Source organism: Leptopilina boulardi, unplaced genomic scaffold (genome assembly GCF_019393585.1).
Source record: "Leptopilina boulardi isolate dan_hultmark-lab unplaced genomic scaffold, ZJU_Lbou_2.1 LbouV2_330, whole genome shotgun sequence".
NCBI lineage: Eukaryota > Metazoa > Arthropoda > Insecta > Hymenoptera > Figitidae > Leptopilina > Leptopilina boulardi.
In genome coordinates, this window is record NW_026137897.1 from 3,901,581 (window position 1) to 3,916,331 (window position 14,751).

Consider the following 14,751-nt stretch of genomic DNA (forward strand, 5'->3'; position numbering starts at 1 on the left):
CCTTACCTCAACCTTACAACTTAATAATAACCTTACCACAGCCTTTACTCATAAGCTTACCTCAACCTTTACATGTAACCTTACCTCAACCTTTACATGTAACCTTACCACAACCTTTACATGTAAGCTTACCTCAACCTTTACATGTAACCTTACCTTAACCTTTACATGTAAGCTTACCTCAACCTTTACTTGTAAGCTTACCATCTGGGCGGAACTTTTGAGTTCACCTTAAGTCTACCACAGCTCTATCGCGTAACCTTACAAGCCATACGATTAACCCTTACCACAGCCTTACAGCAAAATACTGTGCTATGTTGGTATGTGAATTATCCTACATTATTTCCTATAATTTTTCTGGCATATTATTTTTCCCAGTAAAAAATAAAAGATACAAGAATGGCGGATTGCGGTTACAAGCTCAATAGCTGGTAAACGAATCCATGAGAATCTCGGATACAAGCACTTTTCGGTATCCGAAATGATCATAAGCTTGTAAACGCACTGAAACGAACGACTTTTGTAGGTCTTTTAATCAAGAAAAAACAATTAAATGGATGCAGAAACGATGGAAAATTAAATTGGAAGCAAAATTATTCTTACTAATTTTAATCTCTGCATTAAAAACATTGTAAAAACAGTGTTTTGTTGTCATTTTTACCTTGCTATTCGGAAAATATGGTTTCCTACCTTACCGATATTGGATATTAATTTAACGTGGGTTTTTCGATTTTCCAATTTCAGAAGCAATTCATAATAATCAAAATATTATTAAACATAAAACGGTGCTCATTTTTAATTTCCTTTCCCCCTTTTAATTAAATCATTTTAGATTGCTTTTAAAATAGAAAATTCGAAAAAAAACCCTCGTTAAATTAATATTCAACGTCGGTAGGGTAGAAAACCATATTTTCCGAATAGCAAGGTTACCAACAAAACACTGTTTTTACAATGTTTTTAATGCAGAGGTCAGAATTAGTAAGAATAACTGTTTTTTGTTTAAATGTACGTTTCTTTAAAAAATAATTATTTATTTTTGCTTCTAATTTAATTTTCCATCGTTTCTGCATCCATTTAATTGTTTTTTCTTGATTAAAAGACCTACAAAAGTCGTTCGTTTCAGTGCGTTTACAAGCTTATGATCATTTCGGATACCGAAAAGTGCTTGTATCCGAGATTCTCATGGATTCGTTTACCAGCTATTGAGTTTGTAACCGCAATCCGACGTTCTTGTATCTTTTATTTTTTACTGGGTTGTCAATTCCCTACATTAATTTCATTCATAAATACCTACATCAAATCTTATAAAAATATATAAAATTGTAAAGATTTCGTTATATAAAGTATTACATAAAAGTATATGGTATTTCTTGTGCATTCTTACATATGATTTCACATTGGCTTGAACATAAAAAATCATATAGCCCAGCAAATGAAAACTAATTCAGTTGAATTGAAATGAATACACCCTAGACTGCAGTCAATCTTCCCTAGCGAGAAATTCGAATTGGAGCTATATGTTGCAATTCTCCTGAATCCGAAAAAGATCCAAGTATCACGGAATATTGCTTGAATGTCAAGGTGATATCAAGTAGTAATATTCCTGTGACATTCAACCGATATCATAATGTCCGCTTCATGGGGACATTCCACGGTGATATTCCTATGACATTCGCGTGATATTCGTATGATACTGAGGGAATATTCCCGTGAATATTCCCATGAAATTCATGTAATATTGAAGGGATATCCCCGTGATATTGAGAATATTCCTGTTATTTATAAAATTCTAAAATGTTGTTTCTTTTGATTGTTTTGAATATTTAAATAAAAAATTAAATAAATGGAAAAAAAATAGAAAATTTTTTTTAGAATTTTTTTAATTATCTCATCAATATCACTGGAATATTCCCTCAATATCACAGGAATATTCCGCACAATATCACAGGGATATTCCCTCAGTATTACATGAATTTTACGGGAATATTCCCTCAGTATCATACGAATATCACGCGAATGTCACAGGAATATCACCGTAGAATGTCCCCATGAAGCGGACATTATGATATTGCCTGAATGTAACAGGAATGTTCCCACTTGATATCACCGTGACATTCAACCAATATTCCGTGCTACTTGGGGATGTAATCAACTTCTAAACTCTCTACCCCACTGAAAATTCCCACATAGGCTCCCATATGGGAAACCACATGGGTCCCTATATAGGAAGCCATATGGTTTCCTATACAAAATCGTATACGTAATTGGAACAGAAATTTGAATAGGAAATTAAGTAGGAATTATCATATGAATTCGCATCCACACAGGAATGTACATTCCTATGTATATTCCTATTTCAATTCCTATAATATAAATTTTTTTAAACTCTAAGATATATATCTTTCAATAGTAGAGGTTCCTGATAGACTACAGAGATGAAAAAAATTTATTGCGCAGCCGAAAAAGTAGAACAAAACTACTGCGCATGATATAAAGATATAATGTGTATAATTAAGATATAATATGATAATTCCTACTTAATTTCGTATTCAAATTCCTGTTCCAATTACGTATACGATTTTGTATAGGAAACCATATGGCTTCCTATATAGGAGCCTATGTGGGGATTTTCAGTACCCAGTAAAAAAGGATTTTTTGAGATAGCAGTTCGGACAATTGAGCAAGCCGTTTGCTCAATTGTCTAAAATGCATTCGGACAATTGGAGTGTTTGTTCAATTGTCCAATGCATTATGCCCAATCATCCGCAATATTTCTTGTGTCTAAAAAGCTGCTAAAATAATATGAAAAACTATTGAAACATTGAAAAAACGGTAGAAAATGCATAATTTTTGATATATACAGAAAAAGAAAGTATAAAAACACCTCGATAAAGGAAGGGAAACAGTTTTCCAAAAATCACTTTTTAACTGACAGTATACTGCTGTACTTGACATTTTATGGGTAAAGAAGAGAAGGTTATGATAATGAGTGTCACTTCATTATCGACTCTCAATATTTGTCGAATGGTAAAATATAATAGTAGATTTCTTTCTGATTTTTTAAAAAAGGAATAATTAAGCAAATTAAAAGTTATTGTCAGTGCTGTGAAATTAAAAAATTTCAAAAAACGTCAATAGTCCTATAAGTTTTAAATCGGTGTAATAAAATTTGTAAAAATTACTTTTTAGTATTATTATCTATTTATTAATAATTACTTTTAATTATTTATGATTGTTATTTAATTATATTACAGTGAAAAAAAGTGTATATATAGTGTAGTGTAATAAGGAAATTTGAAAATTGGTAAGTATAAAAAATAATAGACTTTATTTATTTTATAAATTAGTTGGAAAATATATTAATATAATATAATTAATGTAGTAATTTACAGTAATTTTAATTGAAATAATTATAATAAAAAACATATATATTAATTAAACAACCTATATTTATAACTTTTTCAATTGAATTTATTGAATAAACCTTATTACACTACACTATATATACACATTTTTTCACTGTAATATAATTACATAACAATCATCTTCTATTATATTAAGTTAACAAATTTCGAAAAACGACACCGACCCCGTGACCTCGACACCGTCCTTGAAAAATCTATTTTCAATTATTTTCAAATAAATCAAAATACTTTGCATACATGCTTTTAGAAAATCTTACAAACTATTTTTATGTAACATCTTTTTTCAATTTTAAGATAAATTTTATACAATATTAATAAGATATCAATTTAAAACATAAATTATATATATAATATACATAAACTACAATAAGTAAACAACAATAAGTACAATTTTAACCGAGCGAGCGTTAGCGAGCGAGGAATACATCGCTAGTAAATAATTAAAAGTAATTATTAATAAATAGATAATAATACTAAAAACTAATTTTTACAAATTTTATTACACCGATTTAAAACTTATAGGACTATTGACGTTTTTTTGAAATTTTTTAATTTCACAGCACTGACAATAACTTTTAATTTGCTTAATTATTCCTTTTTTAAAAAATCAGAAAGAAATCTACTATTATATTTTACCATTCGACAAATATTGAGAGTCGATAATGAAGTGTCACTCATTATCATAACCTTCTCTTCTTTACCCATAAAATGTCAAGTACAGCAGTATACTGTCAGTTAAAAAGTGATTTTTGGAAAACTGTTTCCCTTCCTTTATCGAGGTGTTTTTATACTTTCTTTTTCTGTATATATCAAAAATTATGCATTTTCTACCGTTTTTTCAATGTTTCAATAGTTTTTCATATTATTTTAGCAGCTTTTTAGACACAAGAAATATTGCGGATGATTGGGCATAATGCATTGGACAATTGAACAAACACTCCAATTGTCCGAATGCATTTTAGACAATTGAGCAAACGGCTTGCTCAATTGTACGAACTGCTATCTCAAAAAATCCTTTTTTACTGGGTAGGGTATTCGCATTAATTCAGTAAATAAACTTTTGAGCTTTAATTTTTTTCAAATTCAATAGACGAGTTGGTCATTTTATTTGAATTCTCAAACGATGAAAACTCATTGGTACGAATTGAACAACGGGCTTCACTGAATCTTGCTTAGTGACAAATACGAATTGAACCTTGTGAAAAAAGTTAATTAATTTCAATTCATTTGAATTAGTTTCTTTTTACTGGGAGGACTTTTAGGTCGCGCATCTCCAGTGTGACCTGTCGATCCACGGTCTGCACCTTTCCCATGCTTCCAACCGTTTTGGAGACCTCAGCGGTGAATTCCTCCTTATTGGAATCTCCTCCGATTTTAATCAAGAGATCTCCCCTTTTAGTATAGACCTTGCGCTCACAACCTGCGTGTGGCTGACGTCCGGATTCACTTCCCTCCGAAGTTTTCTCAGTACGTCTGCATACGTTGTTCCTGTTGTGACTCGGATCACCAGTGTAAATCTTCTTACAGGTTTGCTTAGGATTCGGTGTTACGGTCACCTTCGCAATCTGTTTGACAAGAAGTGCCTTCTCTTGCTTTTTCTTCTTCGCCTTGGCGTCAGTCCTCTTCAGGTTGACAGAGTTTTTTCTTGGTTTCTGTGCCTCTACGACTGCGCGCCGAAGCAGTTTTTCATGGATATGTTCTCTTTTCCTGTTTCGTTCTTCTCGGTTTACCTCCGCATTGCCTATAGTGCCACCAATGGTGCGATTTCTTTGATCCTCTAAAGACACTTAGACACTCAGTTGTCTAGATCAGACTTCTTCCGCTGGTGACACTCGAAACGCTTGAAGTGCTTCTTCTTCTTCTACTTTCAAATCTTCCCAAACGGATCTGGAGAACCTTAAGAAACTGGGTACCCCCAGGGTCCATCCTCCTTGTTGTATTGAATGCTGCAGCCCCCTAGGTATCCAATACTGCAGCACTATTGTCACTGGATTTTAACGGACCTTATTTAATCCTTTGCTTTCCATATATATTTTTCTCCTTACCTTACATCTTGGTTTTTGGGTGTCCTTTAGTGAAAAGCCCCACCACCACGACAAGGTCTACCAAAAATTGACAAGACTCTTGATAGCGGACAACCATCGGCAGGATAAAGAAATTTTTGTATATTAATTAATACTTCAGTTTCATGGGCAGGACAGAAAAATGCCATTTTAAATTTAATCACCCATATATGAGGCATTTCATATGAGAACGACATATGATGTCTCAGATTTTCCTTAACTTTTGGGTTTTGAGAGACATTTTGGTGTTAAATAAGTATGCAAAATTTGAATTAAATTTTTTAAATATTTTTAGAGATATTTGCATTAAAAAATTGTTATAACATTTTTTTCTTTTTCTTATAACTTTTGTTCTTTTGATCCTACAAAAAAAATTTCTAAATGTTTTTTACTCTAAAAATGTTAAAACTTATGAAAAAAATTATTGCAATAAAAAATTATTAAATTTTAATTAATTTATTTAAAAAATAAAATTTAATTTTACGTTTTAAACATGTTCTCCCTGTTTCTCAACCCTGAAAAAAATCATGAATGAAGTTGATAATGTAATAAAGACTTCCTGAAATTTTAAGCTTGGCGTTATTTTTTGTTTTCGAGATAAAAATCTTTAAATATTGAAATGCATGGGTTAAGCGCGCAAAACGATCGTTGTAAGAGAGGCCCATTATTTAGCGCGCTGGCGCGAGGATCACATGCGGTGCGAGTTCTCAATGGGCCCCTGTACAATGATTATTTTGCGCGTTTAACGCATGCATTTCAATGTTTAAAGATTTTTATCTCGAAAACAAAAAATAACGCCAAGCTTAAAATTTCAGGAAGTCTTTATTACATTATCAACTTCATTCATGATTTTTTTCAGGGTTTGAGAAACAGGGAGAACATGTTTAAAACGTAAAATTAAATTTTATTTTTTAAATAAATTAATTAAAATTTAATAATTTTTTATTGCAATAATTTTTTTCATAAGTTTTAACATTTTTAGAGTAAAAAACATTCAGAACTTTTTTTTGTAGGATCAAAAGAACAAAAGTTATAAGAAAAAGAAAAAAATGTTATAACAATTTTTTAATGCAAATATCTCTAAAAATATTTAAAAAATTTAATTCAAATTTTGCATACTTATTTAACACCAAAATGTCTCTCAAAACCCAAAAGTTAAGGAAAATCTGAGACATCATATGTCGTTCTCATATGAAATGCCTCATATACATCTAATCTCCAATTACGTATATGCCATATAAGAAACACAGCTTTTCGTCTATTATATTTATAAACGAGAATTATTATTGTTTTAAATTCACTACCATGTAAAGAGTCGTAACTATTATCGTATTTACGGTAGTATTTAAACTCATTCTTTTTCAGTAGGATTTGTTAAAATGTCCTTTGACCTGTTCATAATAATATCAATTATAATTATTGAAATTTTTTATTACAATATTTGTTTAAAAATACAATTATTTTTAAAGATAAACAATATTATTATTATTATTATTCATAAGTAAATGTTTCAACAAAATTAAATTGCATTTTCTTTAATCCAGTTCAGAAATTTTGACACTCTTGTATAAATTGAGGGAAAGTGGATGTTTGCACAACCACGATTCACCCAGGATGCAATTCCCACTAGAACACCATTAACAGTCAACGGTCCACCAGAGTCACCCTAAAATAATTGTTTTATTTATAGTTTCTTTACTTTTTATGAGAGAATGGGTACCAATAAACCAAGATTTAAGACTAAAATTATTTTTAACTGGGTATCGATTATTTTGTTTAGCTATAATGTAAAATTTGATTTTACGAAACCGTTTTTGGGACGTCAAAAAATACACGGGCCGTCACCGCAATTAATAAGCAATTAATAATACGTTTTCTTTTTAAAATGTTTATTTGATCAAATTTTTAAAAATTCGAAAAGTTTATTTGATTAATTTAAAATATTGTCACGTCATCGTAACTTTAATATTCATATTATAATAATTCTTAAATCTATACCGAGTTGCGTTTTTCTTGCGACAAACACCCGTGTTTTTGTTACGCATCTAAATACTTTTCTCTTAAATGTTAAATTTCCGCCTTTTGTCGCGCAACTAAACATCTTTCTTTTATATATAAAAGACTCCTGCGTTTTGTATCCTTCTACGTCTATATACTGTATTTGTTTTATACATACATACAAATATAAATACAAATACAAATACATACAAATAGAAGCGAGAAATCTTTTATGACACTAGAAGAGCCCCACGAAACAAAATGCTCTCTTTCTAATTTTCCCTATGTGCTAAAATTAGACGATGTAATAAATGCTCTCTTTCTAATTTTCTCTTTCTAATGTGACGAACCCCTGTGGTATCACCACATTAGAAGAGCACAAACACTCTTCTACAGCTGCGAATATCCGTAATCGTACTCTTTCTATCCTGTATTAGAATGGTTTACACCCCTCCTTTTAACGTTCAACTGAGAGAGAAGGACTCAACTTTGGCTTCCAAAATTAGGGTGAAAAATATATAGTACGACAATTAAATTTTATCTATTCTCTTATGAATATTCAGTATAAAAGGACTACATTTTCACGGAGAGACCAGTTCTGAAATCCTCTTCATCGTATTACATCAAGCTCATTTTTGGTACCAGTCGACGTCTTCTAGTTCAAGTGCATAATTCTCTTATACGAAAGTTAAAATCAAGTGTCAAAACCCTCTACATTAAACGAGGATCTTTACTTCTCATTATATTGGTCAATTATCCATTCTTCCATTATTTGGAAGAGACTCATTATTGGTAGTTTTATCACGCCTAATAGAACTTCGGACCTGCGGTTATACCTGGGCCCGTCAACCTACCTGACATCATAAACTCACGCTGGTACCAGCTCTTTTCCTGTGACAACAAAGGACACAGCTGTGGTCCTTTTTCTTTCAACACATCTACTACTGAATTTTAAGGTAAGTGTTTTATATTCTCACTCCTAACTTTTCTAAACTTGTCGTTTATTTGTAGTAACCCTTGCATTCCTTATTTCAGTTGAATGCTGAACTATATTTCCTGGATTGGTTGGTTCGAGATTCCCTCTCTCTCATAAGAACGAATTGTTGTAACTAAAAATACTTGTCTAAATAAATTGTAACCTAATTATAGAATTAATCACTATTCTTTTTCTTTCCCGTACCCTTAGTTCAGAGCCTTCTGCTCTGTAAATGAAACAGCCCTATTGAAAATCCCCACATGGGAAACCACATGGGAAACCAAATGGGATCCTATGTCAAAAACTATGTAAAACCCCATTCCCCATATAAGGAACCATATGGTTTCCCATATAAAAACTCATGGGAAATTGGGACAGGAATTGGCATAGGAAAATATCAAAACGAGGTTCCTCCATGTCATTTCCTATGTCAAATCCCATGTCAAATATCATGTTAAATACCATGTTAAATACTAATTGAGATCCTTTATCACTTTTTTGAAAAATTTTCCTATGTCAAACCCCATGTCATTTCCCAAGTAAAAACCTTTATCATTTTTTTGAAAAATTTTCCTATGTCAAACCCCATGTCATTTCCCAAGTAAAAACCTTTATCATTTTTTTGAAAAATTTTCCCATGTCATTTCCCATGTGAAATCTTTTATCATTTTTTTGAAAAATTTTCCCATGTCAAATCCTCTTTCGCCTTATCGAAAATACCCACATAGGAAAGCATATGGGAATCCACATGGGAAATGGAATACGATTTCATGTGCAATCTTCCAAATGATAAAACAAATAGATTTAAGCATAGTAAAACATCTAAGATTTCATATAGATTCTGAAATTTCAACCTAAGATTTCACATGGATTTACATATAGGAAACGATATAGGATTTTATTCGGGAACTTTTTAGTTGGCTGCTTTATGCAGGCGGCAGTTTACAAAAAAAATTAATTATTTGATTAAATATCAAATAATAATACTTCAACTCATCTGAAAATAAAAAAAAGTTTACTTTACTTCTGCCTTAGACTCTCAGCTTTTATAGTATTCCAGACTGATCTCAACTGTGAGAGAAAATATTTTCACCATCTGGTGGCGAAACAATGAAACTATAATGACGATCAACATCTATATTGAAATTTCCTATGTCATTTCCCATGTGAAATCCTCTTTCATTTATTCGAAAAATTTTCCCATGTCATTTCCCATGTGAAATCTTATCATTTTTTTCAAAAATTTTCCCATGTCAATTCCCATGTCAAACCCCATGTCATTTCCCATGTGAAATCTTTTATTATTTTTTGGAAAAATTTTCCCATATCAATTCCCACGTCAAACCTCATGTCATTTGCCATATGAAATCCTTCATCATTTTTTTGACAAATTTTCCAATGACAAATCCTCTTTCGCCCTATCGAAAATACCCACATGGGAAAGCATATGGGAATCCACAGAGGAAATGGAATACGATAAAGGATTTCACATGGCAAATGACGTGAGGTTTGACGTGGGAATTGATATGGGAAAAATTTTCCAAAAAATAATAAAAGATTTCACATGGGAAATGACATGGGGTTTGACATGGGAAAATTTTTTGAAAAAAATGATAAGATTTCACATGGGAAATGACATGGGAAAATTTTTCGAATAAATGAAAGAGGATTTCACATGGGAAATGACATAGGAAATTTCAATATAGATGTTGATCGTCATTATAGTTTCATTGTTTCACCACCAGATGGTGAAAATATTTTCTCTCACAGTTGAGATCAGTCTGAAATACTATAAAAGCTGAGAGTCTAAGGCAGAAGTAAAGTAAACTTTTTTTTATTTTCAGATGAGTTGAAGTATTATTATTTGATATTTAATCAAATAATTAATTTTTTTTGTAAACTGCCGCCTGCATAAAGCAGCCAACTAAAAAATTCCCAAATAAAATCCTACATCGTTTCCTATATGTAAATCCATGTGAAATCTTAGGTTGAAATTTCAGAATCTATATGAAATCTTAGATGTTTTACTATGCTTAAGTCTATTTGTTTTATCATTTGGAAGATTGCACATGAAATTGTATTCCATTTCCCATGTGGATTCCCATATGGTGTCCCATGTGGATTCCCATATGCTTTCCTATGTGGGTATTTTCGATAAGGCGAAAGAGGATTTGACATGGGAAAATTTTTCAAAAAAATGATAAAAGATTTCACATGGGAAATGACATGGGAAAATTTTTCAAAAAAATGATAAAGGTTTTTACTTGGGAAATGACATGGGGTTTGACATGGGAAAATTTTTCAAAAAAATGATAAAGGTTTTTACTTGGGAAATGACATGGGGTTTGACATGGGAAAATTTTTCAAAAAAGTGATAAAGGATCTCAATTGTATTTAACATGGTATTTAACATGATATTTGACATGGGATTTGACATAGGAAATGACATGGAGGAACCTCGTTTTGATATTTTCCTATGCCAATTCCTGTCCCAATTTCCCATGAGTTTTTATATGGGAAAACATATGGTTTCTCATATGGGGAATGGGGTTTTACATAATTTTTGACATAGGATCCCATTTGGTTTCCCATGTGGTTTCCCATGTGGGGATTTTCAATAGGGAGGAATTCACTGAATCACCGAGCGGCCATAAATAAAATAAAATATTATTTCGTTAGTTATTTCTCTATTTGGGACGTAACAATATCAACATTTATTTGTTCGTCGAACTTTTCGAAAATTAATCAAATAAACTTTTCGAACTTTTAAAAATTAAATCAAATGAATAATTTAATTTTTAAGAATTTAATGAAATGTTAATTTAAAGTTTTGGAAAATCCAATCAAATGGTTATTTCAATTTTTGAAAACTCGATGTAATGGATATTCGACACAGTTCCGTCTACAGTGCTATGAATTGATTACACACCACACCCTCCCCTAAATCAAAAATTAATTTTTATGTTTAAGTATACATACTCTGCAAAATCCTTTTTCCATTTTCGATTCATAAGTACAAATTTGTGTATCATAAATATTGTTCCATTGTTTGTACTTTTCGTTACATAATGTTTGATTGGCTATAAAAATGGTAACTAGTTGCAAATACGAGTGAGAAAAAGAACCTCCTATCTGTAAGAAATATTTTGTGAAGATTGCACTTAAAGATTTATAAATGTTCAGTAAACTTTTTGATTATGTGTGGAGGAAAGTACACGGAGAAAATTTAGTTTAGCCCTAACAGCATCCAGATATTTAGAATATCCTACGGACATCCTAGAGATATCCGGAAATTAGGATACAAACAACATTTTAGAATTTTATAAATTACAGGAATATTCTCTCAATATCAGACAAATTTCAAGGGAATATTCCCTCAGTATCATACGAATGTCACGCGAATATTACAGGAATATCACCGTGGAATATCCCCGTGAAGCGGACATTATGATATCGCCTGAATGTCATAGGAATATTCCCACTTGGTATCATCTTGACATTCAAGCAATATTTCGTGCTACTTGGGGATGTAATCAACTTCCAAACTCTCTATTCGCATTAATTCAGTAAATAAACTTTTGAGCTTTAATTTTTTTCAAATTGAATAGACGAGTTGGCTTTTTTGTAAATATAATTATTAAAATGTCAAATTTTCCAACCTAAAGTTTTTCCGTGTGCATTAATTGCATTAAATAGTAAATGGAATGAAATTTGTATATTTTTATGCAAAAATGTACCCGAATTTTGCCCCATCCAGAAACAATAGCTTCTTCATTTTCCCTAAAAACCATGTTTGATTTTGGATGAACAACACTTTTAATTTCATTGTTCATTGTAAAATTTGGTGTTACCTAAATTATAAAAAAGACATTAAAAAATTATACCTTTAGTTAAAAAGAAAATTATAAATAATTTTACTTTGATTAGAGCAATGTCATTTTTCCAAGAATCTGATCCATTATATTCATTGTGAATTATTATTTCGTCGACGAAATAAGTGGCCTTTGGTTGATTAAGATTTAATGTTCCAGCTACTATTTTCAATTCAAACGGTAAGCGGCTGAAAAAATCTCAGTAAATATTACATTATTATAGAAATTATTTCATTGACGAGAAAAAATTATATTTTACCTCTCCACACAATGAGCAGCTGTTAATACGTAATTTTCGTTAAAAATAGATCCACCGCAAATATGAATGTTATTCTTAATTACTTGAAGTGACACCTTAATAAGAATATTATTCATTAAAACTCCCGATCAAAATGTAATAAAATTATTCCTCTATTAAATTAAATTCAAATTACTTATGATTAAAATATTAGTTTTTGTGTAAATTTCAGGAAAATAGTTTTGTATTTAATAAAAATTCATTAATAAAATAAAAATGTTATTAAAAATACTTGGTACGGTAATTCGCCAGGTAAAGCATTTCTTCCATTGATGATCCTTGGACTTAATGAATTATTTTTTAGGATTCCCCCTAATAAACAATTTTTGTGTGTTTATTTATTTATAAAAAAATATATATTTGGGTGATCCAGGAATCGATAAAGAATTTAATTACAAACATTATATTAAAAACATATTCAGATCTATAGAGTTATTGTATCAAAAAAGTTAATTCTGTCGCAAGGAACTATCTGTTAGTAATAATTTTATTTTTGAGATAAATAATAATTTAAGTTATTCTCACCATTAGATGAAGCTAATAAGAGACCAACTGTAAAATAGGTATAAAGTGCCATTTTGACTAATTGCAAACGAAAAACTGTCGAAATTATTTTTGAAAAAAGTCTCTTACAATAATAAATGATAAAGATTTAATTGATTTTGATCTTCAGCAGAATTCAATATTATTTAAAATCAGTGAAAGAATCTTTTTTATCAATTTTTAGAAAAACATTTAGATATTTCTACTTTTTTGTTTTGTTTAAATAAAACGTAAAAAAAATTTTTTTAGAATAAATCTATTAAAACTTTATATTTACTTTTGTTTATATTATAAATAAAGAAACTTACTCATAATGTAGTTTAAAATTAATTGAAATAATCATAAGATTATTTCAAATTAATCAAAATAGATGTGAAAGATTATACACGTAAATCTTGATCTGACTTAATGTTAAACGATAATAATATCATTGATAGAATACAATCATTGAATTAAATAAAATTGTGTAGTAAAGAATGTTTGTAATTAATTAAGGATTTTTGAGTTAAAATATTTTTTTAAAGATATTTTACAAAAATGAAACTAGTGGTGAATAATACGAGACGAGTACAGTTAATATACAATATCGGAAAATGTGCAGTTGAGAGTCACATAAAGGGTGTGAAGCATTTGAGAAAATTAAATGAAAAGAAAGTAGTTATGGAATTCATCTCTTCAGTATTTCCCAGAATTAGGTAAATTCATTGGTACCGATATCTGAATCAATAGAAAATGAACAACCCGGCTGAAAAAACTTGTACAAGAAAATGTACAAGTTGTACAAAGTAATGTTCTTAAACATGTTCAGCATCCGGAATTGAGACATGTTCTTCTACATATTTTTTGTCCAGGTTTCATGTACATTTTGTTGTACCAGATGTACTTATTAAAATTTCAAATTTTTTTCAAAAACTTTTTTAAACCAATGTTCTTGTACAAGAACATAAATGTGTTCATGTAAAAGTACTTGTACATAAAACCTGCACAAAAAATATGTACAAGAACATGTACATTTTCTTTTACAAGTATATTTTCTTATCCAGGATCTTGTACAAGTTCTGGTACAAGAATATGTCTCAATTCCGGATGCTGAACTTGTTCAAGAACATTACTTGAACATGTACAAGCTCTTTACCTGAATCTAATGAAATACATGGATTGAATAAATATTTAATTAAAGAAGAGGTAATGCATCAATGCAAAGTTATGGCAACTCGGTATAGCTTTAAGAATTTTTATAATATGAATATTAAAGTTACGGTGATGTGACAATAGATAGATAGAGAGATATTTACACCGATACTTACAAGGGTAATCAATAATAATTAGACAAAAGGTCTACAGTTGACGAAAATTAATTACTAACACGTATGAAATTATTCACAATGCTGCCGTCCTAATGAAGAAAGTCGGTATTCGCGATACTGCCCATCGGCATTAGGATTTCAAGAAAGTACGTAAATATGTCATCATTTTGAAACAGTAAGAAAATTAACGATTATTTTGTCTGCAAGTACCGACTCTGTGAGAATGATTTCGCCAAAGTAGGGTAATTAAAGGCTAATTATCTCCAAAA

General features: G+C 30.3%; 1 protein-coding gene across 1 annotated transcript; it reads right to left on the reverse strand.

Annotated features, from left to right (window-relative positions):
- Positions 1-7,007: 7,007 nt before the first annotated feature.
- Positions 7,008-13,251, reverse strand: LOC127285330 (chymotrypsin-2-like). Its single transcript, XM_051311291.1, has 7 exons — positions 13,158-13,251; positions 12,865-12,944; positions 12,594-12,688; positions 12,381-12,522; positions 12,200-12,313; positions 11,442-11,594; positions 7,008-7,154 (listed from the first exon to the last, which is right to left on the reverse strand). The coding sequence occupies exons 1-7, from the start codon at positions 13,207-13,209 to the stop codon at positions 7,008-7,010; spliced, it is 783 nt and encodes a 260-aa protein (XP_051167248.1). The 5' UTR covers positions 13,210-13,251.
- Between the last annotated feature and the right edge of the window lie 1,500 nt (positions 13,252-14,751).

What these genes read in the sequence shown, in the direction of transcription:
- LOC127285330 (XM_051311291.1), bottom strand. Translation starts at nt 13,209, where the DNA reads ATGGCACTTTATACCTATTTTACAGTTGGTCTCTTATTAGCTTCATCT. An exon ending in GCTGCTCATTGTGTGGAGAG is followed by an intron (nt 12,523 to 12,593) that starts GTAAAATATAAT and finishes AGATTTTTTCAG; the next exon opens with CCGCTTACCGTTTGAATTGA. An exon ending in CTGGATGGGGCAAAATTCGG is followed by an intron (nt 11,595 to 12,199) that starts GTACATTTTTGC and finishes TATTTCTTACAG; the next exon opens with ATAGGAGGTTCTTTTTCTCA.